Source organism: Triturus cristatus, chromosome 3_2, assembly GCF_964204655.1.
Source record: "Triturus cristatus chromosome 3_2, aTriCri1.1, whole genome shotgun sequence".
Taxonomy (NCBI): domain Eukaryota; kingdom Metazoa; phylum Chordata; class Amphibia; order Caudata; family Salamandridae; genus Triturus; species Triturus cristatus.
In genome coordinates, this window is record NC_140584.1 from 1,231,190,463 (window position 1) to 1,231,216,316 (window position 25,854).

General features: G+C 44.8%; 1 protein-coding gene across 1 annotated transcript in view; it reads left to right on the forward strand.

Annotated features, from left to right (window-relative positions):
• The window catches only part of LOC146859535 (CD5 antigen-like), a 608,239-nt gene extending 605,043 nt beyond the window's left edge, over window positions 1-3,196 (forward strand). The window contains exon 6 of the mRNA XM_085650239.1: window positions 2,405-3,196. Within this exon, the coding sequence (XP_085506365.1) occupies window positions 2,405-2,934 (530 nt within the window). The 3' untranslated portion in view covers window positions 2,935-3,196. The remainder of the gene's footprint in view (window positions 1-2,404) is intronic.
• Window positions 3,197-25,854: the final 22,658 nt, after the last annotated feature.

Consider the following 25,854-nt stretch of genomic DNA (forward strand, 5'->3'; position numbering starts at 1 on the left):
ATTCTGTCTCAACACTCTGGGTACCCTCTTCGGAACATCTCTGGACCTGTAGAAGACAAAAGAAGAAAGACACCTGTTGAAATCTGGACTTCAGAAAGTGGTCTGTACCCACTTTAACCCAAGGGCTTGGCCTGTTCTCACTTGTTTCCAGGACTGATGAGTGATCTTCAAGGGCTACTTGGCTAACCTCCTGTTATCCTTGAGGAGCAAAAAAGCTGCATGGAGGCCAAGTTTCTGCTAAATCCAGCTGACCAGTATCAACTGGATTTGCCCTGTTCCTTGCTGGTGGCTACTAGTAGATTGAGTGCTAACCCCTCAAGTGGTATCCAAAACTTCCTGGACCCTAGGCTGGCAAAGATTGGACGTGCCCCCATCACGATCTACAAAGCTGAACAGTTGAAAACATTTTCAAAACAATTATAAAAGGAACCAGAGGCGACTGCTGGACGGATTCAGCTTGCTGGTTTGCTCCACTGAACGAAGCTTAACTTCTGCAAATGATGTGAAGTACACAGTTAGAAATCTTCACCAGCAGAAGGCACCAAAAATATCCAGCCTATGAGTGGCCTTCCTTTGGTGTGGATTTTGAATTTCTGCGGCTCTTAGCCCTCCTGCCAAAAGCAAATGGCTTCACCGTAACTGTGTCTGATCACTATCTGACTTCATGAACCCCATTTTGCTCATAGCCTGCTACCTTCTCCTGCTGAGATTTTTTGCCTTCCATTCCTTAGACTGAATTAGAAAGTTACATTTTCGACTGGACTGCTCACTTCCCTGTATCCGACCTGCGCTCCGTCCCTGTTGGACGTAACTATTGACTTGGACCCGGTCTTGCACAACTAAATATCTACGGGTGGTGCTTTACATTTTTTGGCACCAAAAACAAATAAAATATTACCAAATTCTATCTACAGTTTCCTACATCATATGTTTGTCAATTTTGTGTCTATTTGCTCATTAACATGTTCTCTATTTTCATAAATTGGACTGGGATTTTTACTGTGGTGTGTTTTCAACTCTTTCTGTGCTGTTAATACACAGTTCTCAAATGTAAGCGTGCCTGCTCTATGCTACATCTACCGGGGGTTGAGCTCAGGTTTAAATTGAGTATAAATTGACCTATTGTGTTAATATTACTAGGTGCAGACCTACACCCCTAATCGACTTTACAATATTTGACCTCCACAAGAACCAATGGAGACCTTTCAGCAGAGGTTTCAAAATAGTGTGTTTGTGAAGTTCTAGACATATTCATCCTGCTAGTTTCTACAGTCTTTGTTCCTATTCTGAATTCTTTGTGAAGCCAAGTCGAGATAGTAGTGAGGTGGCCCAGGTTGGACGTGCCCAGAGATATCTTGATAACTCATTGTTCACTTGAAAGAGAGGAAGTTTGTTGCTGAACAAGGAAAACAGCAGAGTGACACATTTGATCACAGGATAACTGGAGATAGGTTGGGGCTGTGTAATGATCACTTTTGTGCCAAGTAATGTGGCACATGCGTGATGGAAGGCTTTGAGTCAGATTTATGAAGACATGCAAAGCTGCCCTGGGTCACTATGAGAGGCCTCATAAATCATGAGTAAGGTGATGTAGCACAAATTGTTGTGTTGCGTTACTCTGCGGCCGGGAGGCGTTCTATGGGAGTTGTGGTGAAAATTCCCACGCAACACCTATAGACTTTGACACTTCCCCAAATTTAGAAAACCATATAAACCTGGGGAAGTGGCAAGTCCAATTCCTTACGCCTCCAGAGGTGAGGAGTAACGAGAAGTATGTTCATTTCTGCTCGTATTTTCTTCATATGTGCTTCATAGTGCAGCACACATAGAAAGAGGAAAACGCTTTGTAGGATTGTTTTTGCGCAGAAAAGTGCCTCTTCCTGCACAAAAACAACCCTGCATGCAATGCAGGCTCCCTTGCACCATGGTGTATGGGTGCCTACAATAGCGCTAGGCTGATGAAATGGCGCCAGTGCAGGGAGAAAGGACAGGAATGCACTGTATTGCAAAAATACAGTGCATTCCTGCCGTTCACTCTGAAGTAGGGCAGCACAGAAAGGCACCTTACTATGCTGCCCTATGCTCAAATCCCATACATGAGGCCCTTTGTCTTCAAGGACATGACTGAGGACAAGTCCAGATCCCATTGTCATCTCACTGGTGGTCTTTCAGGACACAAGTCCTTCAAAAGCATCTCTTTCATTTGAACTCAGCAAAGAAGTAAGAGAGTTGGGCAGACGGGTTTGCAGATGGACATACTGAAGGGATTGTGGAGAGATGAAAGGATAGATGACAGAAAGAAGCTGTTGGGCTTAGACTGGGGAAGAGAGATTAGACAGGAGGAGCTGAGAGCTGCACAGACTGACTGATGTACATTAACCTTCTCGTTTCTTTTCCTCCTCAGAATCTCTGTTCCTGGATCCGAACACAGCTGATCCTTCACTTAACATCTCCGCAGATGGGAAGCGAGTCACGAGCCGCACTAGTTCAAATCATATTACCAACAATAATGAGACATATGTGTGTGTGGATTGTGCCAGAGGAACTGTGGGCTTCACCTCTGGGAAGCATTACTGGGAGCTGACTGTGCCCACCAGCTTTGTTGAACTTGAATTTTACTCATTGTGGCGCATAGGGGTGGCCACAGAGTCTGCTACTATAAATAGATACATTTTCCTAATGGAGCCTGAGAATGGCTTCTGGGTTTTGGAGAGCGATACATTCCTTTCCTCGATTCACACCTTGCCTGTTACCCTTGCGAGCAGCCTGCCATTAGTAAGCCCCCTTGGAGTTTACCTGGACTACGAGGGGGGTCTGGTGTCCTTCTACAAGGCTAAGACCCAAGAGCACCTCTTCACCTACACAGCCACCTTCACAGAGAAGGTCTACCCTCTTGTTTGTAACTACTATCTTTCAACTATTGAGCTGAATTAAATTGTAGAGGGGCAGGCTTGTCAATGTATATCTTTGATCATTTCTATAATTCACTTCCTTAGCAGAAGAAAAGCTGAAAATCATCTTCCGAACTGGTTGATGTATTTCAAGGCAGCAGTTTCCATTTGTAAAGACACAGGATTTTGGATTTGAATAACTCATGTTTGCTGGTACCTGTTGGAAGTGCATGAAACAATGTATACAATTAACATATATATTTTTCTGCCACTTGAATCTTTAAAATAAATAATGTGCCAGTTTACAGGGCTTGCAAGTCTGTTCACATTACTCGCTCCTCACCACCAGTATTCTCAGGATCTCACTTTCAGTCCTACAGATCTCTTCATTTTATGCTCAACACTAAAATTTAAGGTGGTAGAACAGTGACCTGGGTCAAACACCTGCTGCATAGTCGGGTCTGTAACCTGCAGGACATAGTGGCTTCCGCGATTTGTACCTGCAGTAACTTCCATTTAGTTAAGAGATAGAATCCCCTGCTCATGTTGGCAGTCACACGAGACCAGCCACCAAGATCCTGCCCACTAGACAGCACTGTTTTGGGAGTGAACCCTGCAATGACGTAGGTGCTAAACTCTTCAAATGATGTCAATAGCTGTGCCTCCCTTCCCGGCTCTGGAATGTTCTGGATGAGTCCGTGCTTCACATCACTGAGCCCTTATGGATGGGGTGGGTTTATCTATTTGGGTGAGTGCACACCCTCAGTGCGAGAGAGGGGAAGAGCTCACCCGATCAGCATCCATCAAACATCCATTGATTCACCCTCAGAGAGGGGAAGAGCTCACCCCATCAGCATCCATCAAACATCCATTGATTCACCCTCAGAGAGGGGAAGAGCTCATCCCATCAGCATCCATCAAACATCCATTGATTCACCCTCAGAGAGGGGAAGAGCTCACCCCATCAGCATCCATCAAACATCCATTGATTTACCCTCAGTGCGAGAGAGGGGAAGAGCTCACCCCATCAGCATCCATCAAACATCCATTGATTCACCCTCAGAGAGGGGAAGAGCTCACCCCATCAGCATCCATCAAACATCCATTGATTTACCCTCAGAGAGGGGAAGAGCTCACCCCATCAGTATCCATCAAACATCCATTGATTCACCCTCAGTGCGAGAGAGGGGAAGAGCTCACCCCATCAGCATCCATCAAACATCCATTGATTTACCCTCAGTGCGAGAGAGGGGAAGAGCTCACCCCATCAGAATCCATCAAACATCCATTGACTCACCCTCAGAGAGGGGCGAGCTCACCCCATCAGAATCCATCAAACATCCATTGATTCACCCTCAGAGAGGGGAAGAGCTCACCCCATCAGCATTCATCAAACATCCATTGATTTACCCTCAGTGCGATAGAGGGGAAGAGCTCACCCCATCAGCATCCATCAAACATCCATTGATTTACCCTCAGTGCGAGAGAGGGGAAGAGCTCACCCCATCAGCATCCATCAAACATCCATTGATTCACCCTCAGAGAGGGGAAGAGCTCACCCCATCAGCATCCATCAAACATCCATTGGTTTCAGCTCTCAGTCAAGGAGTACAGTGGTTGCCCTCTTTACCAACATGTTGCCATTTCATTGGTCTTTTGTATGGTTCTGCTTAGGGTTCAGCGAGGGCTGCACGTCACCACCTATCACTCTTATTGTGCACCTGGTGAAGAGAGCACAGGCAAAGGCAGTGCTGGCTACGCACTCCTACACCGATGGGCCACAGGCGTCATGAGTGATATCCATTTACCGTAGGCTTTAGGGAGATTATAAGTTGGGATGGACGGACCTTGCTGCAGTTCACTTCGCTGAATCCCATTGTAATTTCACCATCCAAAGACACTTTCCGACAGCAGTTCCATGCTGTTGGAAAGTACCATCATAATCCCAACTGCAGAAACGCTGTCCTTGGTGGATTATGAGGCCTTTCCGACTGGCCGACGGGCTCCTTGAGGTCGTCGGAACTGTGTCGGATTCCCCAGCCGGTTTAAATGTATTATAATGTATTATAATGACAGCGGCGGGACTTTGAACCTACAATGCCGGTCTGAAAGCATTCGACATTGTAATTAGGCCCATAGTGTCAAAGTGTTAGATTCAGGCAGTGTAGTATTTATTATTTATTTATTTATTTGAAAGTTTTATATAGCGCGGACTAGACTCTTGCGAGTATCAGAGCGCTTTACAAGCAGGAAGGAGGCAAAGTACAATATACATAGACAACAGACAGTTAGACAAAGTCACAATGAATAGATATAGAGTTCAAGTGAATTTAGCCATGAGGATAGCTTTCACTTCTTTTTTGAAGGAAGAGGTGGAGGGGTTCATTCTTGTTTCACTGGGCAAAGCGTTCCATATCTTCGGAGCCATACCTGAGAAGGTACGGTTATAGTTTTTTTTCTTGGCAAAACGTTGAGGTTGAAGGAGAAGAGTTTTGGCACTCCTAGAGGCTCTGTTGCCCGCAGAGAGAACTAGTTTCTGTGCAAGGTATTGTGGAGTTTTGTGGTAGAGGGCCTTGTGTGTCATGCAGGCAATTTTTAGGTGAATTCTGGCTTCAAATGGAAGCCAGTCGATGGCTCTCAAGTCAGGTGAGATGTGAGCGTTTCTTTTAGAGCCTGTGATGAGTCTCGCAGCTGCATTGATCGTGGTGCTGTTGAGGATCTTGGGAGGCCGCATAGCGTAACTGCTCCATACTCTACTCGGGGGATTACTAGGGCTTGAACTGCTTGTTTGAAATCATGTGCAGGTGCTGCAGATCGGAGCATATAAATTCTCCCTACTTCCATGGACAGAGTAATTCCACAGTCACACGCACATACACTCATCATACGCTAGGGCCCATCACACTGACATTCATTCTATTACTCTATCCGCACTGAATATACGAGAGAAATCCTAAACAATCTGCATCTAAACTGAGGCCAATGTGACCTAAAGGATCTTGTCTTGAGTCATGATTTTAAACATTGGAAATACATTTGAATACTCAATAAACGACAAAGAAATAACCACCCGACACTGTGATTCAAACAAAATGGTTGTTTATCTAAATTAGTTCAAAGGAAAGTCAATCAATAGCGAAATCATTATTCTCATAGTTACCTATTCTAGCTAAATGGGTCAGGACAGGTCTCTCAGTAAAGTCTCCCGAGTCGCCGTCCTCTCAGTCAGCGTCGATCCTCTCGAGCATAGGTTCGGGAAGAAGTGGCCTTAGACCCTCTCTAGTCTAACAATATTTATACTGAAACTTACAAATTGAAAGTAACAAACAAACTCTAAACGTCCGTTGAGCCATTGAGCAGAGCTAGCAGGAAAGGATGTTGACTTGCAACATTTAGAAAACCTCCGCTCTCGAAAATCTCAAAAATAAAAACACGGAAGAAGGAAGCTCAAACTAAAAAAGTTACATCCATGAATGCTCTTCCATGGAATCATAGTGAAGCCAGCGCAAGTTTATCAGAGTTCATTGTGGCTTTTATTCTTCAAGGGCAGCTGGCAGCAAGCCTGGAGCTGCTGTCCTCACGGAAACTTTTAATACAGTCAGAGGCTGAGATCAGGTGGTTTCCAACCATGTTCAGCAAGGCCTCTCGTCGTATTCTATTCACTCAAATGCAGGCTGTAAATAGCGGCCATCTTTGTTTAGGCCAAAACGGACCATCTTAATCAAAAGAAACACAAAACAACGTTACCACATCATAATGATTAAACATTGTTAATTCCCACTAACACCCTTATGTGCATGTAATTACCTAGCCATCTGCAACACAAAGAAGCATTAAAAGCACGTTATTTTAAAGCGCAAACACATTACAAATAACACTTTAGCCACACATATTTAATTAATCCGCTCACCAATTTAGTTCACGTGTTAATAAAGCAAGATAAATGCATTCCCGCGTGTAACTCTTTCATTGGTAAAGTTGGTTAATCAAAAACTTCAACAAGATTAATTTTTAATGATTAATTATCAGTAATTTTAATTATGACATATAAACATAAACTAGAGTTTAAATCTCAATAAATTTTCAATAGAAAAATCTGCTCCAGCAATCCCCCCTTTGGTGATATATTATCACCACAAAAACCAATCCCAAAAAAAAATGTAGTCCCCATTTCTTGGGAGAAATTGAAATGTCTTTTTATGACACTACACACCAGACTCTCTTTCATCATCCCTCTTTGACTCCAAGTAAACACTCTCCCTTAATTCTTCTAATTCTATTTCTTGTGGGTCTCTCTTTGACCTCTTTTGTTTCTTTTCAATATTTTATTTTATTATTTTCTTTTTCCCTCCCCTGTTTCTACAACACAAACACCCTAATCTAAGTATCAATAAAGCAACAATCACACATGTCAAAGGAAACAATATCTTACCAATTATGGTACTACCTATTTTAGCAATAAAACTCTTAACAGCAACTATCTTATTAACTATTTTAGTCCAGATACTTTCAGCTTCCAGTGGTACTAATTCTTCATGCAAATCAGTAATATTTTTGATATAGACCTTTAGATCTTTGCTTTCGTCAGGAATGTAAGTACAACAATGTTGAACTTTCAGCATTCCACAAACTCCACCCTCTTTGGCCAATAGAATATCAAGGGCAAGTCGATTTTGCATAGACATGGCGTGTACGGCAACCATCTCCGTATTTACCAAAAGAAACCCTCCAGCGGTGCTTGTCGATAAGCGATCCACCACTGTTGACAGTTTCCGAATTCCATATGCGTTTAATGAAATTCCCACTGCTGGAATTAAAGCTCCAAAAATATCACCTACAATTTCTGACCAAGATTCTCTCTTAAAACGTGTTAGTAGATTAATTTGTTCTGCATCTTCTATTTTATCTATATGAAAGATCTTTGGAAAGACCAGGCCAACATAACACGTGCCATACCAATGGTCAGGCAACCTGTAATAAGCCTTATTCCCACAAATATAATACACTCCCGGGAAAACTGGATCTTCTCCTCCCTTGAATCCCCATCCTGTTGCAATAAAGTATGTATCATGGCACTCACTAGTCCCAACGAAATAATTATCATATTGGGATTTCCTTCTGGTAATGCATAGTTTACCCTTCTGTGGTGCATCTAAAGCCAAAGTTGGACTGGCCCCTTTCTTCAACTCCTTTCCCATCTCAATGTCCCAGATTGTCTCACTCATTTTATATTCCCCTGCCTTTTCATGCATGCTCACTCTCCTTTTCTCTACCATGTCTAGGAAAACCTTTTCTTCTTCTTTCAAACTGCAAGTTAAATTGTTTCTAAAAATGTAATCTAAAGTTAATTCTTCTGTTTCAATAAAAATCTCACCAAAAATGTTAGCTTCTTTAGCAGGGTTCTGTTTCTTATCCATAGGCAATTGCCCAAAAATATTATCTTTATTAGACATCTCATAATCTATTTTCCCTAACAAATAGAAAACACTACTTAACACACTACATGAAATCCCATACGTAGCCGGAAGATGGTGATAAGTAAATCCCTCTGAAACGGATGCAGGCAATTGCATACAGACGTAGCAATCCCTCACTTCCATTGTCTTTACATATTCGTACAATAACGTTGAAAAAACATTGCTAGAAAAATCATTAATTGACCTATCTTTATGAATGTAAATGTTACTAATTCTAGTTGGAACTACTCTCTGTGAACTCTTCTCTGTTAGTCACATTCTCAGTATGTATTCCAAAAGTGTCTATTGTAACTCTAAAAGTAACTAGTAAAGCAAGTACACTCCATAGTAGCATTAATAATCCTGTACAGCAGCAGCACATTCTACACCATCTTTTCAAATGAAAAGAAGGAAGCTCAAACTAAAAAAGTTACATCCATGAATGCTTTTCCTCGGAATCATAGTGAAGCCAGCGCAAGTTTATCAGAGTTCATTGTGGCTTTTATTCTTCTCCAAGGGCAGCTGGCAGCAAGCCTGGAGCTGCTGTCCTCACGGAAACTTTTAATACAGTCAGAGGCTGAGATCAGGTGGTTTCCAACCATGTTCAGCAAGGCCTCTCGTCGTCTTCTATTCACTCAAATGCAGGCTGTAAATAGCGGCCATCTTTGTTTAGGCCAAAACGGACCATCTTAATCAAAAGAAACACAAAACAACGTTACCACATCATAATGATTAAACAGTGTTAATTCCCACTAACACCCTTATGTGCATGTAATTACCTAGCCATCTGCAACACAAAGAAGCATTAAAAGCAAGTTATTTAAAAGCGCAAACACATTACAAATAACACTTTAGCCCCACATATTTAATTAATCCGCTCACCAATTTAGTTCACGTGTTAATAAAGCAACATAAATGCATTCCCGCGTGTAACTCTTTCATTAGTAAAGTTGGTTAATCAAAAACTTCAACAAGATTAATTTTTAATGATTAATTATCAGTAATTTTAATTATGACATATAAACATAAACTGGAGTTTAAATCTCAATACATTTTCAATAGAAAAATCTGCTCCAGCACAGGCAGAAAGGGTTTCAGTTTTCTCAGGGTCTTTAGTTGGAAGTTCGCTCCCATAGTTGCGGAGCTAATGTGTTTCTGCATCTTTAAGTTGCTGTCTAGCGTTATTCCCAGAGATTTCGCTGAGTCGACTATGTGCGTGTGTCCATTTAGGGCTGTTAGGTGTTTCATCCAGTCCCGGATAGTGTGGGTTTTGTTGGGGGGGTGATTAACAGGAATTCCGTTTTGAGAGAGTTAAGTTTCAGATGGTTTTCTGCCAGCCATGTTTGGGTTTTTTGAAGTGTGGTGTTGAGCGATTTGATGTCCTCTAGTGAGTGTATCTTGATGTATATTTGTGTGTCGTCTGCGTACATGTGGAGGTGAATCTTGGTGAGGCTGAGAAGATCTGTGAGAGGTTCCATGAAGAGGTTGAATAAGGTGGGTGAGAGAGAGGAGCCTTGAGGTACTCCTAATGTGACTGGCATAGGGTTGGATAGGGATTGGTTGATCTTGAATCTTTGGGATCTGTTTTGGAGGAAGGATGTGAACCAGTTCAGAACCTTTCCAGAGATACCCATTCTGTGTTTTAAGAGGTCAAGTAGATTGTCGTGTTTGACAGTGTCAAAAGCTGATGACAGGTCGAGTAGGATTAGAAAACAGGCTTCATTCTGGTCTAGGATTTTAATCGCGTCGTCTACAACATGAGCCATGGCTGATTCGGTGCTGTGACCTGCTCTGAAGCCAGATTGATATTGGTTCAGCAAGTTGTATCGATCGATGTGACTGTTCAGTTGTACGTTAACACATTTTTCCAGGAGTTTGGCTAACATAGGTATATTAGATATCGGACGGTAGTTGTTGGGGTCCGAGGGGTCCGCCGTGGTTTTCTTAAGGATAGGTGAGACCTGACCGATTTTCAGGATGTCAGGGATGGAGCCTTGAAGGAGGGAAGTGTTATTGATCTTAGTCCAACTGGGTAGTAGGAGAGGGATGAAGTCTTTAAGGTAGTTCGCAGGGAGCGGGTCCGTGAAGTGATTGGAGGGCTTCAGAGTGTTGAGTGTTTTTAATATGGAGTCTTCAGAGTAAGTGTCAAAATGGAGCCAGTTTGCATTGTTTTTGAGTTTAAATAATGGGCGGATATTAGTTAAATCACCATCCAGGGGGGTTGAGGGGCTCTTAGTCAGGTCCGATAAGGATTTCAGATCCTTGAGTAAGTCTGATTTGATGGATTCTGTCTTGGCTGTGAAGAAGGAGGCAAACTCCTCACAATTGGGTGGGGAGAGTGGGCTGGTGTTGAGGGCATTAGGTAGGCTTTTAGTTTGTGATTTGATAAGGTCGAATAGCTTTTTGGGGCGGTTCTTGGCCAGGTCTAATTGAGATCTGAAGAAATCGTTTTTTGATTTTTTGATCTTTCTAAAATAGGCGTTTCTGGCTGTTCTCAGAGTTTGGAGGAGGTCCGTTGAGGGATTATCTCTCCATCGGCGTTCAATTAATCTGAGCGAGCGTCTGTCGTCATTTAGCCTCCCATCGTACTATGGTTTGGAATCTTTAGACGATGTTCTTTTCAATTGTAATGGGGCCATTTTGTCAAGCAGGGTGTTCATGGAGTGAAAGTAGTGATTTGTCAGTCCTTGGACCTCATTCATGTCTTCCGGGGGACGGAGGGGGTTTGCGTTATCTAAGGATGAGAGGTCAGATCCGATGTTTTTCAAGTTTCTTTTCCAATTCTTAGTTCTTAGGGGTTGTGTCGAGAGTCGTTTAAAAGATTCAAGGATTTGGAAAGTAATGATATGATGGTCAGACCAGTCGCATGGGAGTATCGAGTCTAGCTGAGTGGAATCAGCTTTGGAGATAATTAGGTCGAGCGTTGCTCCTTTGTCCTGTGTAGGGCTGTTGCAGATTTGAGTGAGATTGAGATCTGTGAGGAAGGCTTTGAGACTGTTAACCGCAGGGTCGTTCTGGTCGTCCCAATGAAGGTTAAAGTCCCCTAAGAAAATATTTTTAACCGGTTGACTGTCATTAGAGGCTAAGATGTCCATGAAGTGTTCTATGAAGTTGAGGTTATCTCCCGGAGGATGCGGAGGATGGTAGAAGGTGTGGAGAGAAAAGATTTGTTTGTTGTGGCGATGTTTAAGCATAGGTATTCACAGGATGGTGTAGCCGGGGCAAAGGAGTTGGTCACAGTTAGGTTGGTCTGGTGTTTGCAGGCTATCCCACCGCCTGGCCTCTCAGTTCTGTCGAGTCTGGAGATATCATAGTTAGGAGGTAACAATATGTCCAGTATGGGAGTAGAAGTATCCTTTAGCCATGTTTCTGTTAAGATCAAAATGTCAGGTTCGTTCGTGATGAGTAAGTCGGCAATATCAGCTGCGTGTCTGGAGGCGGACCTGCAGTTGAGGAGTATGCATCTTAGACGTGGCTGGATGCTTACAGTGGTAGGTTCAACTGTGATGGGGATTCTAGTGAGGTTATTTTCAACAATGCCTCTGTAGTTGAGTCTCGGGGCTCTGTGTGTGTTGATCGGGATGGCATGAATTCAGGAGTCGGATTGCGGGCTCACTGGAGGTCCCGTGTCGAGAGAGGGGTGAGCTGTATCATAGGATTGGAGGAGGGCCATTATGTCTAAGTCAGATAGGGGGTTTAACCCTCTGACCGTGCGGGATGAGGCGTTAGGGAGTGGGATTGTGCTCCAGTGTGGAGATCCATGTGTTTGGGAGTTTGCATGGGGATGTTGGTTGTGGTAGAGGGTCTTAGGGTGTGGGGACGGGCTGTATATTTGTTTAGTACAAGTGGATTTAGGTTGGTGAAGGATAAGGTTTTGAAGGGCTCCTAAGTCTGATTTGATTTGCTGAAGGGTTGATAGTATCAGATCAAGTCTCGTATCAGGCAGGATGGACTCGTTAATGGATGGGTGGACCAAGGGAGTGACTTGTGGGGCAGTTTCATTAGATATGGTTGTGTCAGGAACCGTGGGGGTAAGTGAATTGTTTGTGAGTCTCGGGGAGGAGCTGTAAGAGGAAGTAGAGCAGGGGGGGTGAGATAAGGAGGGCCCGGTGATAGGTTCAGGTGGTGAAGGGGGTGAGGGGGGAGGTCATCATAGGGTTTAAGTGGGTGGTAATGGGGCTGGTAAGTTGTAGTATTGTACTTACAGATAGAAGAGCAAAAAGGCTTCCAAAAAAGACAGAGGCAGCCATTGTTAGAAAAAAGAGGAGGAAAAATTGCTCAGGATAAAGCCGACAAAATCAGGTGAATAGTCTCTGGAATTAATGTTGTCTGACAATTGTACGTGAATAGTCACTTAGGAGAACTGAGCATCCCCAAATCTCAAAGGTCATAGTTAGGGCTGGGTAGAACTTGTAGAATTAGACTCCACAGAATTCTGTTGAGTTACATAAAAATTCTGCAAGATTCTGTGAAGTTCCACCAATGGGCAGAAATAGACACGTTGCACTGCTCGGGCTGTGAATGAGCAGCGGTAGCGCTTTCTGTGTTGAAAACTTAGCACAACGGCACAACACTTTGCGCTCGAGAGCGCAGCTACTCAAGTTAATTCACTAAAGTAGATTTTTTACTCCAGCGGCAGCCTTTCGATAGTGGATGCTCACGACCGCCTGCGACTGCCTGTCTTGCAAAAATATCTCCAGCTATCTTCCTAGCGACTGGAAATCACACTGTGGGATGTCAAGTCTCCATTGTGCTCAGCAACTTACCGTTCAGAAGCCGAGCACAAGAGAAAAAATCTGCTATGCAGCGATTGATTGAATTTGGCTGGAATAAATTCCATCCCTATTCCTAGTAAGACAAGTATGCATGACACAATATATGAATGAAAATTATTGAGAAACCAAGCAGAGAAATAAATGGAGGTAAAGTTATAAGAAAAACAAAAAGAGCATGTCTATGGCTAGGATTTTGTAGAGTGCATAGCTACCCAAGACTGGGCTTCTCAGCACTAATAGGACCTAGTGAGACATATACAATTTTACTTAAACAGATGTTTCACCTTTTTCCTAAAGCACAACCGATCTGAGACCAAGGGGTAGGGAATTCCATGAATTTGCAACCTGATATGCTAAGGGACAACCACCACTTCTTGCTCTCCTGATTCTGGGGAGCGTTAACAGGGAGAGGTTGTTAGATCTCTGCTCTCTGCCACCTTTGTAAGGGAATCTGAGATGCTGAAAGATATTGGTGTTGGTTGCATGTTTTAGCTTGTGAGCAATACATAAAGCTTTAAACTGTGTTCTTTTGGGTATTGGCAGCCAGTGAAGTTTAGCAAAGGCAGGACACACTAATTGGAAAGACCTAACAAGACATGGACCACAGCGTTCTGAATAAGTTGCAGATTTTTTATGATGGGGAGAGGAGTTGGCCTAAAAGCTAGTGTGCTCGATCTCGGACCTGGGGGACTGGGTTCGAGTCTCGGTAATGATGCTGAGCATCCTGTCATTCTGGGCAAATCACGTAATCTCCCCGTGCAAAAGAATGATGGATGTAGCCCAAATCTTTGACTGTCAGCATTCCGCCCATCATTTGTTTGCTGTAACACTTTTTGCTATCGGTATGCCAAGACGTGGATCCCTTGCTCACTGTGCCACTGGATTCAAGCTAGCCTGGCTGATGAAGGGTGACGCTTATAAACAGTATAGTGGGGCTAACAGTGTACAACACACCGCTGATACTGGAGCGTCGTGACCACATCGGACATCATCATAAATTTCAACTCTGCATATGGTATTGATGTGTGAACCCATGATTGGCTACGGCCGAAAACGAAACCTGGATGACACGCAGACGCCGCGTAGTGACACTAACCAGGACCCGGAAGAGAACTTGCATTCTTGTTAATTACCAGAAGGACATATAAAATCTAGCAAGGCCTTTAATGCGCAACGCGATCCCACCTTGCATGTCCCTGTCGTCCCCAAAAGACTTAGGCTGCCTGTGCCACTGTATGCAGACATAACGTCCTCTAACTCCCCGATTCTGGCTCACGGCTGAGAAGCCTTTGGCTATAGAACAGGAACACGTCAGCAAAGTCAGTAAGTGCATAAATTGTTGATACTATACTTAACACCAGCGCATAGCTGCCAAGGTTTCAGATTTGTGACAGTTCCATAATTTCACTGAAATTATGAGTGACATTTCAGCGACTATGAGTGAAGCTTTCTCGCGAGCAAAAATCATGCAATGAAGACGAGGGAAACTTCTTAACATCAGAAATTGCAGCCATTTGAGGAATAAGAAACTACAAGAAGGTCTTGAAACTGCTGCAGAGCATCAGTAATGGAAGGGCGCTAACCCTAGTGCTCCCTCCGGACAGATGAGTCAGAGCCCTCCTGGCAAAAGAAAACACCACCATGACCACGGGCACCGGCGCACCGTAAGTCACACCAGATCAAGCCAGCCCTAGCAGTGTGCACCCTTGGGCCCTTGCTGGCTGTCTGGAGACCCTACTGTGCTTCAGAGTGAACGTTGAGTGCTATACCTACACAGGATTGAATTCTGATTCGGAATAAAACCTGGTTGCGCCTGGTGCGCCCAGCTGTGTCTGCAGGGCCTCTGTAAGTCTGATTGCGACATCATGATACGAAACAAGTTAAACTCACCTTTGAGCATGAAAGACTCACCCGGCACAAAGATGATGAAGTGGACACTGATTTTTCTGTCCCTACTGGTTGATGTCGCCTATCTTCAACATGGCGCCGGTCAGGCGATTTCAGGTTGACGCCCTGTGTGGTCCACAAAAGGTGAGCAGAAGGGCCGACTGGACATCAGCCATTGTTTTCTTCGTCACCTTGTTTTTCTATGTTTATTGAATGGTTGGGCCCCGGAGGTTTGGGATCGCCATCAGCGTAAATCCTGAGTAAACCCTGGAAATCAAGCCTATCAAACCAAGCTACTTGCTTCATATTGCTAAAATATGATATAATATTCTAATATAATATAATTGCTCCCCCACAGACTATTGTTTTTGGATTTTATCTTTTGCTTTTTGAGGTTTGTGTTTGTTTACCTATCTAATTTGCTCCAATTTTACGATGTAATCTGTTTCGCTACCTAATCTGCTCTTGATTTTTAATTCCTCCCTTGTTTATCCTACTCCCCTATTTTATCGTGTTTGTTTACCTATTTAATGTGATCCATATTAGCACTGGAATCTGCTTTTACTATCTTATCTGGTCCTGACTGTATTTCCTCGCTTATTTGCCCCCTTGCTTGATTCATCATATCTACCGTGCTTGTTTTACCTTTTCTACCCTACTGAACAACAGTGATGTAATTTGTTTTGCTATAGAATCTGCTCCTGATTTTATTCCTCTCTTGCTTAACACTACCTCCTTATCTTGTCCCCGATTTTTTGACTCCACACTCTTCCAGCACCCCCCTCTCCTCTCCTCTCCTACCCCCCTCTCCTTTAACTTCCTTCCCTTTACTCTGTCTCACGTCCACCCAACATGCCCCTTCACAGCACTGACCATCACCCTCAGGACCATACCCGCTCTAAACACGGCCCCAACTCCTGGACCATTCTCTACCCCCCAAATCTCTCCAAACACGCAAGGAAAAATGTCAAACATAAACTCCTCATCCGCATCCCTGAAACACTCATTGTTGATAACTACCTCAGCCTCACCTCCCCCATTATTACCAACTACATCTTCTACTCCAAACGCCCTTCCAAATGGAAGAGCATCTTCCTCCAACACCTCCCTATCTCTAACTCAACCAATATACCATATGGATTTAAAATATCCACCGCTCCCTCCCCAGCCTTTCATGGTGATATTGATATCTCCATCTTCAAAACAGGTAACATTCTCATACAAGCCTCGCCATCCCACCTTTCTATCTTTGAACACCACTTTAGCACTATGTCTCTCCTCCTTAACCACTCAGGGCCTAACACTCCTCTTCCCCAAACAAACAGAGCCCCTCAAACCTCTTCCTCCCCCCTCACCCCTCACTCTACATCCACTCTAAACATCTAAAAATTGTCCTCACCATCTCCCTCCCTGGACCCACCTATTGATAACGACTACCCCCATCCCCAATTACCTACTTCTCATCCCCCACTTATCTCCCTCTCTCCCCGTAACCCTTACTCCTCTGACCCCTCCTTAAATACCGGTAGCCCCAAACTCCAGTCACCTACTTATCATTCCGTTCCCATGACCCGCCCTCCCCCTATCCCCCAAACCTCCCTCACCCTGACCCAACCACTCACTTACCCAACCGTCTTTTCGCCACAACCACCTATCACAACTCCTCACCCCCTACTCCTACCAATGCCATACACTCTCTGCCCCTCCCCTTCCTCTCTACCCACCCCCCTCAGGCTCTACCTACCCAACCCCCCAATCCAGCACCTCAACCCCCAATAAACACCCATCTTCCTCACACCCCCTCACCCAACCCTCAATAATTACACATCCCCAACACACCAATATATTTGTTTCTCACTCGCTTCATGCCCTTTTATCCTCTCTGACCACATCACCTGAAGATTTCTGCCCCTTGTATAACCTTACCCCTCCACTCTCACTTAACAGATCCGCCAGCCATCACTCCATACCTACTACCCTATCTCCCCCCTCACACAGTAGGCCTCCATCCGCAAATATTCACGACCACTCTCTATCCCCAGACCACTCTCCTCCCATCTCCTACGCCCCGTCATTCTTTCCCTGTGCCCGGAATACCCCGAGCCTACACAACACTGTACTCATCCTACCTACTTTAACTTCCGAACCCCTCACTCCTCCCAGCCCAGTCACCGCTCACCCCACACCATCTACCACATCTCCCCCTCACACATTAGTCCACGGTCTGCAAATAATTCAGACCACGCACTCCCGATACCTCCCCTCTCCTCAATTGCCCAGATACTTCACAACATTGAATGTGACCTATCTAATTTAACTACTGAATTTGCCCGACTCAGAAAAGACTTCTTCGTACACAGCTCCAGATCCCTCCCTCACCATAAAACCACCATCCTCCCTCCCTCAAACATCCCCAATAACAAACACAACCTTTGGAGATCACTCCCTCTCCGATGCCGTAAGCATAGACCTCTCCGCACCTCGAACCATCTCTCCTTGTCTGACCTCGCCCACCTTTGTAACTCCTACCATCCTAATCTGCCAACCACCAACCCTCCACTCCCTTATGCCCCCATCCCTGTTCTCATAGGGACAAATAGAACGCCCTCCTCCCCCGCTTTCCCCAGACCATGACCCCAACTTTAGCTGATCCACTCTTGCCCACCACCCTCCATACCCAACCCCCACCACTGAAATGCATGCTAGTTAACTGTCGCTCTGCGGTCCTACACGCCACGGAAATCTCAGAAACCATCCTGAGTGAATCCATCGATATTGCATTCCTCACTGAAAAATGACCACTCAACAAGCATACTTGACCTTCTCTCCCCCCCTGGGATACTCTATTCTTAGAAAAGACAGACCTAACAGAGTTGGGGGGAGGGCTAGCCATTATCTTCAAAAAGGAACTTCATATTTCCCTTATCACTAACCCAGGTTACTCCTCATGCGAATACCTGTAAGCAGAACTGTTAACTCAAAACTCCCTCCCAATTCGTCTACACAACATCTATCGCCCCCCGGGACCACCACAGCCTTTCATTGAGGACTTATCTGATCTACTGGCGCAATCAGCATTATCCAACTACAAAAATCTCTTTCTTGGGGATCTCAACCTCCATTGGAATGATACCAATGACCCCGCCATCTCCCTCCTCACTACACTTCTTGAAATCAACGAATTCAAACAACTCTGCCAATCTCCAACTCACTATAAAGGATCCATACTTGACGTCATTCTGTCCAACGATGATCTGACCTCCGTTATCAATATCATCCCCACTGACTGGTCCGACCATCACCTTATACTGTTCACCATTGCTACCTCAGCAAACCTCCCTGCCCCTAAAACTACCAGACATAAGAAATTGACCAGAAACTTAAAAGGCATCTCATTCCCCCCTCCCAAAATGCGAATGAGCTCACTGAACTATTTAACAATACTGTTTCAGATATTCTTGACCAACTAGCCCCGCCTAAACTCAAAACCAAAGAAACACCCCCTCAAACTCTTGGTTTAATACAGAAATAAATAATGAGAGATGGGCACTGTGAGAAGTTGGCCTGGCATATGCTGGTCACTAGTTATAGTGGCCACCTTGCACCAGTCCAATTCGACTCTTATGATGTTAGGTTTAAAAGACAACCTTTAAAGAAAGCTATCCTAGTGGTAGCTGTGGAAAGCAGCCTTCAGGCTAAGTCTTTAAGGAGTGTTAAGCTTATTGTTTTACCATAGATAACCTCTTGAATGACCAAATGAAAGAGTATTCCACACAGGTATATATATAAAATATATGTATTTATTCTAGACAGAATCCCACAGTCTCTTTATGAGGCTAAGGCAAAGTTATACATAAAACAAGCATTGATAGATACAAATAAATAGCACTGTTAACATTGGGCCCCGGGGTGGACCAAACCATATACTAAAATGGTGGTATAAGAACCACGACAAATCTACAGACAATGCCTAGGGCATTTAGGATCACTGGCCCCTTAAGAATCCACCCCAGGTTATGAGGAAGGGGACCCACGGGAGGCGCGTGCAGTGGAAGTAGCTGCTATCGGGATCTCTTTTAAAGCCTATGGAGAATGTCGCGGTTGGAAATAAACAGTTTTAAAATACTTCTAGCAGGAGTTCAAAGCTAAAACTTTAGAGTTAAGCTTTTGTGGAGCCCACAACCTTGAGAGTACCGAAGTACCACTGTTACCTGCCCCAGGGAAGCCGGGTGCATAGGTCGATTTCGATGTCAGGTCGCGGGCTGATTTTCAATGGGAAAATAGTCAAAAGTTCCGCTAGCCACAAGCGTTGATGATGCCGTCAAGATCAAAGATGTGAAGATTGAAGAAAAGGACCTGAAAGCAGAGGGGACAGAGTCTGGGTCACGGCAGAGTGACCAGGAGGCTCAAAACAAAGAGCCCTTCGATGTCGGGTGCCTCAGGTTGAAGGTGGTGCAGCTTGGATCTGCAGTCACGGGCTCCAGGAGGCTTTAAGGAAGGCCAGTTTCTGGAGGGTGACTGTCCCACATTGGATGAGGGTTGCTGCGGTGTTAGTGTCCGGATTGGATCCACTAAGCTTTGACAACCGCAACCCACGCAAGATGAACAAACCTGCTATGGTGCAGACCCACGAGGTCTGAGAGAGGTCTCCTTTAGGGAGACTGTAGAGCAGACCTGGAGCAACTAGAGGAACTCTTGTTTGTTGTGATAGACCTCCGCTAGGGCCCACAAGTTGAGAGACAAGGGACCAAGGGAGGCGGCAATTTGGAGTGCATAAAAGGGCACCCACGGGCCACCAGAGGGGGCTAGGGCACTGGTCTTTGGCACAATTGCTGTAGAGTGGTTGGCTCAAAAATGGTCCAAAGCACAACTTACCCACCGGTCAGGGTCGTGTGCTACGCAAGAGGTGGCCGGTGTCCTGGGGTATTGGGGATCTCGGCACCCACGCGGTCCACGGTGCCCAAAGTCATTGAGCACACTTACTGGCCTCTGGGATGCACTGGAAACCCACCTCATGGGTGCAGGAAGACGTCGAAGTCCGTAGGAGCAGCGAAGTTCCAACCGGGTCACTTGCAGCATTTCAGGTGCCTGCCAAGCAGAGGGATAACTCCTTTATCCCAAGGGAGATTACTTCAGTCATCTGGGCAGCAGCAAGTCGAAGGTCAAGACTGTAAAGTTCAAGATTAATCTGAGGCTCTGGGGCCACGTTATTCACCTTTATCCCCAAGATTAGGAGAGTGTCCAGAGCAGGTTCCACCAATGAGTGGTGAGGCGGGAAAGGGTGGCTACACCCTCACCCCTTTGTGTGTTTCCCGCCTGGGCGGGGGGCAGGATGCCTCTGAACCGATTCCAAGCGGTGTATGCAGAATGCAGGCGCTGGAGCTGCCTACGTGCAACTCTGAAAGGACATTTGGTGCACCAACCCTGTTTCAATCCACATATCCTGTCTGGGAAGGTGCTGGCACCTCCCTGCCACAGGAGCCCTATTGTCCAGCTGTCGAGGCTGGAGTTGTGGAGGTGGCCGGTAGCATCCATTTTGTGCTACCTGTGCACTTTTAAATTGGTGTCTAAATTCTACCGCTTTTCCCATATCGCCCCTCTAGCAGGGGGGAATCGTACCCTCATGCCAATGGCTGGACTGGGGGTATTATTCCTACATGTTTGACACCAAACACGATATGGTTCTGTGTAGCCATTCTCAAGGTATCACGATATCGCGATTGACTTATAATGCGGTTAAGAGTATATGGTATGGCTACACTACAAACAACCCAGTAATGGTTTTACGAAGGTTGCAGAGGGGCCCTACTCAGGTAGGGGTCCCCCCTCACACATACCTCAGCACCCTGCCTTGTAGGATTACCAAGGCCTGCTATAGGGGTGACCTATGAGAGCACATGTGTTGTAATGGGGTGGGATATAGGCTACCTATATCCCTGTAAGGGGTGCTAGCACCACCTTACCCAGACTACAGTAGTGGTCTGGTGGTGTCATTTTGTATGGCTGTCCCAGGGTGGCACAATCAGTGCCGCAGCCCTGGTAGGCCTACCGAGGGACCCATGCCCTGGGTACCTAGGGTACCATCTGCAAGGGACTGGCAGGGTATCCTCAGCATCCAATTGGTTAGTAGCTAGGGTACTCACATAGTTTAACAGAGGAAGCAGATAGGCTGGGGTCCTGAATAGCAGGGCCACAGCCTGGCTAGGGTCATAAAACAGTCAAAACATCAGCAAAAAGTTGGGGGCAACTATGCAGTCGATGCCACTCTCCTACAGGCACTCAGACTGTCGGAAAGAACCTGGAAACACCATCCCTCACCCTCCCATTTTGCACTTCTCAGACATGATAGATCCACTTACAAAAAACACATCCTCAAGAAAAAGGCATCCACCTTCCGCACTCAACTTGACCGTGCAAAAAACAGACCCAGGTAACTCTTCAAAATCATCCGAAACCAAACTTCCCCCGCACCTCCTAATATGACAGCCTCATCAGACAGATGTGAAGAAATTGCCCACTTCTTCTCGGAAAAAATTGCCAAAATTGACCAATCCTTCCTTCCCACACAACTATCCTCCAACTTCCAATCCAATCTTGTCCTCACCTCTAATGCCTACTCCACATCCCCCTTCCAGACGACACTCTCTCTCCTCTGCCCTCTATCCTACCGCTCCCCAGCGAGCCTCCTCACCCACCCATTTCCATACCCCCCACCATTCCACAGGCCTCTCACCTTCCTCATCTCCAGTAACCAACTCCCCCAAGATCTCAACCTAAGAACAATGCCTCCTTGCTCAACTTTCTCCCCGTCACTGAACTTGAAGTCCTCAATATAATTGGTAATCTAAAACCGTCCTCCCACACAAAAGACCCAATACCCTCCAACCTTGTCCCTGCCCTTAAGCACATCATCACCCCATTCTGGACCAAAATCATCAACACCTCTCTCTCCACCGGCTGTGTCCCCTCCTCCCTTCAGCTTGGACAAATCTCGCCCATAATAAAAAACCCCAATGCTGACCCCAATGACCTAAATAATCTCGGCCCCATCACTAACCTCCCCCTTCTCTCAAAGGTACTTGAAAAATGTGTCCTACTACAACTAGACAAACACATTTCAACCTTCTCGACCCCTTTCAATCTGGCTTCAGAAAAGGCTGCAGCACCGAAATGGTAATGCTCAAAGTCATAGATGACATCCATCAATCACTTGACAAAGGTGAGACCTGCCTTCTTATACTTCCTGATCTCTCCGCAGCATTCAATACAGTAAACCATTCAGCCCTACTTAATGTGCTTAGGACCCGATTCGGCCTTAATGGCACCGCATACAAATGGTTCATCTCTTATCTACAAAACCGTACTCAGCAAATCAAAATTCAAAACTGTCTCTCTACCCCCACTCCTGTCTCTCTTGGAGTCCCCCAAGGATCTATTCCCTCTCCCTCCCTCTTTAACCTCTTTATGGAACCCCTCACCCTCATTCTTAACCAAGCAGGCATAAATTACCACCTCTACGCTGATGACACCCAAATCTATTACAAGATTAAAACTCATGCTGACATCTTACACCTGAACAACACCCTTACCAAGATCCAAACCTGGTTCCATTCCAATCATCTCAATCTCAACCCTAAAAAAAACGAAATCATTCTCTTCTCCCCCAAAAATAACCCTCTACCCATTCAATCATGGATCCCTGACCTCAATGCACTCAATTGCTCACTCACCCTGTCCAACTCCGTCAAATCTCTTGGCATCACTATCGACAACACCCTAACCCTTAATGTTCACTTCAAAAACTCTGCCAAAGGAGCCCTCTTCACTCTCCGTCACCTCAAGAAAATCAAACCGTTCATACCCACCGATGATTTCAAACTCGTAGTTCAGTCACTTGTTCTGTCACGTATTGATTATGGTAATGCCATCCTTAATGGAATCCCCAAGGTACACCTAGCTCCAATCAAAGCTGTGCTCAACCTTGCTGCCAGGCTCATCACGGACTGCAAATGCTTCGATCATATATCCCCAGCTCTCAAATCTCTTAAATGGCTCCCTAGCGAAGGAAGATCTGCCTACAAAAACGCCTGCATTACTCATAAAGTCCTCCACCAAAACACTCCGCATTACCTCTCGAAGAAACTCCACACTGCGGGCTCCACTTGACCTCTGAGAAGCACCAACACCCTACTCCTAATCCCACCTCTGCATAAAAAGAAATCTACACAGTCTCGCTCCTTCTCTGGCAATGTCCCTATTATCTGGAATGCGTCCCAAAAAACCTGCGCTGTAATCCCTCCTATTCTAGTTTCAAAAAAGACCTCAAAACACACCTCCTCAATTATTATTGGGGTTCCTAACCTGTGTCCTACTTATGATTTCTTATCTATCATACTATATTTGTTCAGTAATTATCTACCCTGTTCTCCTGTTCACCATTTACCTAATTACTTAAATGTATAGCTCCTGCCCCTGTTTATTTATCTGGTTTTGTATAATGCTCATGTTGTTTGTACTTTGTATATTTCAAATTTCTGTAGCGCTACCTTTCATATGCTTTTATACCCTATGTGCCTTATACAATCCTTATCTTGTAAAGCGCTCTGATACCTCTGGGTCTAGCCAGCGCTATATAAAACCTTCAAAATAAAAATAAAAATAACTATGGGGTTTGGGATATATGCGAGAGTGGTTGTAAAGGATATATTGATAGATATATAGGGTGAGAGATAGGGTAGTGCATTGGAAAGAGTAGTAGAAAGAAGTTTGAGATGAGTCAGAAGGTTGGGTTAGAAGATATATTGATAGAAGTATAGGCAGAGAAATAGGGTAGTGCACTTGAAATGCAAAATTAGAAGAAAGTGATAAATATATAGATCCATAAGAACATTGAAAGTATATAGATGCATATTCGAGGGAAATATATGTATATTAGAGATATTGATAGAGGCACAGGATGAGAAATAGGGTAGTGAATTGGATATGCTTTTTCAGGAGAAAAGTAACAGACACACAGATCCAAGTACATGGAAGGTACATAGATGCACATTGGAAGTAAGTACATGTAGACCAAAGATGATTTTTATTTTTAATGATTGTATTTTTTTTCAACAATATAATTATTCTACATGTTTATGCAAAGCAATACACAAAGATAGGTACATATCTAAAGAGAAAACAAATGCTTATATACAGAAGGATATGCTGTCAATTTGTGTTTGCGTATGGTGCTTATGTGGGGAAGAGCCAATTCTTGAGTAGTTTTCTGAGGAGAAGGTGGTTGTTAGTGGATAATATGTTGGGGGGTAAAGAGTTCCATAGTTTAGCTGCTTGAACAGAGAAGGATGTGCTGCCCATGGTTTTTTTCTTGTATCTTAGGATTTTGAGGAGAGATGCCCCTTTCGAGCGGAGGCTCCTAAGTTGAATGTGTTTGGTGATTTTATTACTGATGAAGAGCGTTCCCATTCCAAGTATTGCATTGTAGGTGATACAAAGCAGCTTGAACATGGATCTTCTGGCAAACGGTAACCAATGCATGGCTTTCAAGGCATGTGAGATGTGGTGTCGCTGTTTTATGTGCAAGAGTAGTCTGGCAGTCGAGTTCTGAATCCGTTGTAGTCTCTTCATGGTCGTTAAAGGTGATCCGTGGTAGAGGCTATTGGCGTAATCGAGTTTGGACAGAACAAGAGAGATGGTAGCTTGGACCTTGTGTGGAGATCCCAAAAAATGAGGGAAAATTCATCGCAACATTTTTATAGTGACAAAGCTTGATCTTGCTAGTTTGTCCACTTGGGCATTCATCAACAGCTTGGAGTCCATGGTCATTCCAAGGTTTCTTACTTTGATACTTTAGGCGGTGATCCCAGTTCATTAAGCCATGCGGCAAGTGGGTTGTATTGTTTCCAGTCGCCACACGTGAGTATTTCCATTTTTTAAGCCTTCAATTTGTGATGGCTCCAAGTCATCCACTGATCCACGGCTCTGAGACAACTGAAAATTGGGGATTTTCCAATGTCGTTGGGGCATTCCAGTTGAAGGAGTATTTGTGTGTCATCTGAATAGTTATAGCACGTGAGGTGAAATTGATTGATCAGTACTGGTAATGACTTCATGTAGATGTTGGAAAGCATGGGCGAGATGATATAACCTTGAGGAACCCCTGCTTTTGTGGAGTATGGTCTGGACGAGAAAGGTGGGGTATGGGTGACATTAGTTCTGTTTCGAAGGTAGGTCATGATCCAGTGTAGAGCAGTTCCCTCTCTTCCGGCTTCATAGAATCTTTGTGTCAGAGTGCCATGGTCAACCATGTCAAAGGCAGCTGAGAGGTCCAAGAGGAGTAGGGCAGCAACCCCGTTGCTGTCAACTGTATTCCTCAGGTCATCCCAGATGGCAAGGGGGGCAGGTTCTGTGCCTCTTCCCGGACGGAATCCTGTTTGGAAGTCTGAAAGTATGTCATTCTCTTCAATGAATTGTGACATCTGGGCAAACGCTGCTCTTTCTATCAGTTTGCCCAGGAAAGGTCCATTTGTAATGGGTCTGTAGTTGTCAGGGTTCAGCGGGTCCAAGTTTGTTTTCTTCAGTAAAGGGCGTATGTGTTATTTTTTTAGTTCTTCAGGAAATATTCTGGTAGTTAAGGAATTGTTGGGGATTCTTCTTACTGGAGTGGCAGCAGAGGTTGTTAAAAGAATTGTCTTGAAAGTTTGTGGTGGACAGGGGTCAGAAGGGCTGCTGGTAGGCCTGCTTGCTTTGACCAGGTCCATAAATTTATCGTGTGAGATGTGTTGGAAGGAACGGAGAGGCTTGGTTAGTGTATTCTTGGATTGTTTTTTTGTATAAGGGTTAGTG